General features: G+C 56.8%; 1 protein-coding gene across 1 annotated transcript in view; it reads right to left on the bottom strand.

The window, feature by feature from the left end:
• Positions 1–3,861, bottom strand: part of LOC101655207 (piezo-type mechanosensitive ion channel component 2-like) — a 158,820-nt gene that overhangs the window by 70,842 nt on the left and 84,117 nt on the right. The window contains exons 12-13 of the mRNA XM_013008440.1: positions 2,528–2,676; positions 1,566–1,739 (exon numbers count right to left, since the gene is read on the bottom strand). Coding sequence (XP_012863894.1) covers positions 1,566–1,739; positions 2,528–2,676 — 323 coding nt within the window. The remainder of the gene's footprint in view (positions 1–1,565; positions 1,740–2,527; positions 2,677–3,861) is intronic.

Genomic DNA, 3,861 nt, shown 5'->3' with positions numbered 1-3,861 from the left:
GGGTTTCCTTGGTAATCTTCCAAAGAGAGGCTTTGTGTGTATAAGCATAAGCATATAGATATGTGTATATCTTGTTCTTAAACAGATGTAGCGCGCTCTCTACACGGTGCTGTGCACCTTGCTTCCTCGCACTTGGCAATATATCATGGAGCTTATCCCCTATCAGTGTAGAGAGAGCTGCCTCGTTCTTTTTATTGGCTGCATAGCATTATGCTGCAGAAGCACACTGTAATTTGTTCACCCAGGCCCTTCGTGATGGGCATTCATTCTCTGCTGGTGTTTTTAAAAGACTGAGATGAACCTGCCGCCGTGCAGATAGATGCACTGCAGCCAACACGGGGGGAGGAGTCGCCCACGCGCCCCACTCGCGGGCAGAGGTGAAAAGAAGGGAGACTTACGCATTCGCCAGGAGCTGCGTGGCCCTCCCTGCCGCCATATTGCTGAGGGGGAGAGAGACCACAGAGGCCTGGTGTAGGGTTGGTGTGTTCACACGATGTCGCCCCGGCCACCTGCCCCCAAACATTGCCACTCTCCTGTCTCAGGTTCAAGCTGCCTCAGAGGGCCTCACCCCTTCCTCACACCATTCAACGAGTTCACCCACTGGGGTCCAGAGCCTCAGAAAGAGACCGCGTCTCCCCAAGCTTCCTCTCCCTGCCGCAGCAGGAATTGCTCGGTATTAACTTGCCCGGCACGTTATTTCTAGGACGTGGGAAGAATGCACTGCTCTTCGCCCTCGGCTTCTCAACTCCCAGGGGACCCCACCACCTCCCCCTCCCCTCCCCTCTCTGCTTTTCAGGCTCCCAACTGCACCTGGAGTGTGAACCAGGCAGGGGAAAACCAGAAACAAATGGCACCCGCATTGACAAAAGGAATGTTCCGCACCTCCCCTGGGAACAGGGGCGAATCAAGCGCAGGTATTTTGTGCACTTGTTCATGTAAAGCATTCGAATGGCTACTCGGATTTGCTCAGGAACATACATACACACACCCCAGCTTTGGCCAGAGACAGCAGCCTCCTGCGGGATTTTCTTTAGGAAGAAAAGGAATTGTTTTTGGCAAAGTACCACCTTTGAAAACAAGAATTCTGTGAAATACTCTAGCATATGAGTCAGTCAGTCTGAAAATTAAACAAACAAGTGAAAATCTTTAAAAGCCACGCTGCACAGCCAGCCTCTTCATTGTGCTGAAGCATGGGCATGGTTAAAAAATAATCATCATAAAAGAAAAGGGGTCCTCAGGTGATTGGATCCCAGGATGCCTCAGCCAGAAAAACCCCCAACGACACCTGAATGGTCCCTCAGCAGACCAGGGATCTGGTTCTGCCAACAGGGGCACTTGGTAGGGAATCCTGTCCCCTACCCCAGTCCTGTTCACTAACCCCCAAGAAGACACACAAGGCTCTAATTCACACACACACACACACACACACACACACACTTTCAGAGCACACCCACAAACGGATGACTCAGCAAATGGAAAATAAATTTAATTCCATTCTCCTGAGCGAAGCCCGTCTTGCAGTCTATTAGCAGCATCTTCAAGTGCCACCCTGGGGACAGCAGTACCTGTCACATGGGCCTTCGCGGGGAGCGGGGATCACAGGGTGGCTGGTGGTCTTCAGAAAACCCTCATTAAAGTAATGAAGCTGCAGGGTGCATGCCAGCAGAAAGGCGGCAGGACGCAGAATCTTCGCAAACAGCTCCACCGTGCTGAACTGCTCCAGGCCCACATCCCGCAAGCTGGAGGGGGAAAGGGGAAGGGGAGGCACAGCCCCCAGCTGGGGCCGCCTGACAGAGACACCTGCCTGCACCCCGCCAGCCTTCCTCTTGGTGTGGCATCTACAAGCATGGACCCTGGAGTCCAGTGGGCGCCCCCAGAAGTTGCCCACAGTGGGCTCAGGTGGCTGAGAAGCCCAGAGCACCCGGAGACCTGGGAATTCGCGGGGCGTCACGGGAGGTATAGGTTAAGGGCACAAATGCAGAACTGTATCTGAAACTGGGGGGCGAGGGACAGGGCAAGCTGAGGACGGGGTTCGGTCGAAGGCTCCAGGAGCCTACGTGGAGGTGGGGAGAGTCGTTGGGTTCCAGGGACCCACAGAACGGGCGCATCTAAGGCACCAAAGCCCTGGTGAGTTCCCGCCATGTCTACCCTCCCCTTGGCCTTGGCCACTCTGACCTCAAAGCCAATGGCACCTGGAGGAGGTGTCTGCAGGGACCCCGGGAATCTGGGAGCTTGGTGAAGGCACCCCCAAGTGAGCAGATCCAACCCAAAGAACTCTTCCAAGCCCTCGTCTCCAGGCCGATGAGGTGGGGAGGCGTCTCCAGTTTCCAGGCGGCTGTGGCTGTCTTAACAGCTCTATTGGCAAGGCCTGGTCCCCTTGGGCACCCCCTTACTGCTCTAGAAGTTTCGACACAGGAGGCCATGAGGCTGGGCTGGTGCCCACCTCCTCTGATCCCAGGAAGGCTGGCAGAACTGGGGTCTTCTAGCATGAAAGACTGCCGTCCAGCCCCCAGATCCTAAATCTTACCCCTCTTCAGACAGCCCCAGGGTCCGGGTGAAAAAGGCAGTCGTGGTCTGAAACTGGTACGTGTAGAGTACACCGAGGACCACCATGGAGTAAGAGACCACCACCACCCAGAAGGGTTTCAGCAGCCTCCTCCAGGCAGCATAGTTCATCTGCAACACAGACATGGCCCCTGGTGGCACGCGCCGCAGCTTGCTGGGGACAGGCACGGTGAGGGGGGCAAGCGAGGGGTCTGGTGGCGCCTCCCCCCACCCCATGCAGAACCACAGTCTCCAACAGCCTTCCTCCCTGGCTCCAGCCCCAGCCCCAGGCACATCGCAAAGTAAGTTCTCAGGAGGCACAGATGAAGTCAGGGCTTTGCTGCAGCTCGTCTGCCCTCAGGAAAGCAAAACCGCCACCCCCTTAGAAGCTGGTGAGTCACTGCGGTGGGAGTTGTGTGCTTATTGACTGATCCAGGAGGTATTGGAAATCAATCTCTCTCTCTCTCACGCACACTCTACTCCCCCGCTCGCCTGTGAATGGAAACCGCTGGGCTCTGCGGAGACCACGGTTGCCACGTCCAAAGGTGGACTGGGTGGGCTGGCGTATTGACCGATGCAAATGGGCCCCCTGGCTGCTCTCTGTGCCTCCGCCCACCCTTCCACGTCATGCAAGCCGACCCCGTGCTGGCGTCACCGGGGCCCCGTGGCCAGAAAGCCGGTCGGGAAAATGCAGGCTGACTGTCCCGCGCCCCACCCCCCCGCCCCTCGGTCTCTGGTCCCCCAGCTACTGTGAGGCTTTCAGACAACAAGGCCTGAGCTTGGCTTCACACCACAGGTCCAGACACGGGGGGCCTTCGGTCCGTGGCAGGCCCTACGCATCCCTTGGTGCCACGGCTGCCATCTCAAAACATGAGCAGTCTTTAAAAGGTTCTTTCGAAATAAATGAATTAATAAAATAAAACAAAAGGTCTCTCCATGAAATAAGGCAGAAGCTTCAGGGTGATGAGGTTACGCCCCACCCCGCCCCGGGGGTGGGGGACAATTTGGGAAAGGAGGGAGAGGCTGGTGCGCAGCTTGAAGCCCGTCAGCGGGAGCATTGAATGGGGCACGTAGGGGTGTTCTCATCGACAATGGGGAGAAAACTAAGGGTGTACCACCCTGTGCCAGGGGTGCCCTTCAGGCCCGATGCCTCATGAGCGTTTCGTGGGAGAGGAAGAGTGTTCTGTCCAGCAGGGGCGGGCTGGAGGCATTACAGCTGCCCAGTCGGCCCTCAAGGGAGGACGGCAGGGAAGTGGGGCAGGCAGGGGCATGCTACCTGGTACAAGGCCACCCAGGCGAGGAAGAGGAAGATGTAGA

Source organism: Echinops telfairi, unplaced genomic scaffold (assembly GCF_000313985.2).
Source record: "Echinops telfairi isolate 266 unplaced genomic scaffold, ASM31398v2 ScPeMD7_7413;HRSCAF=8451, whole genome shotgun sequence".
In the NCBI taxonomy this organism is placed as follows: Eukaryota; Metazoa; Chordata; class Mammalia; order Afrosoricida; family Tenrecidae; genus Echinops; species Echinops telfairi.
Note: the sequence above shows the minus strand (reverse complement) of the source record. Positions and strands in the feature narration are given on the sequence as shown.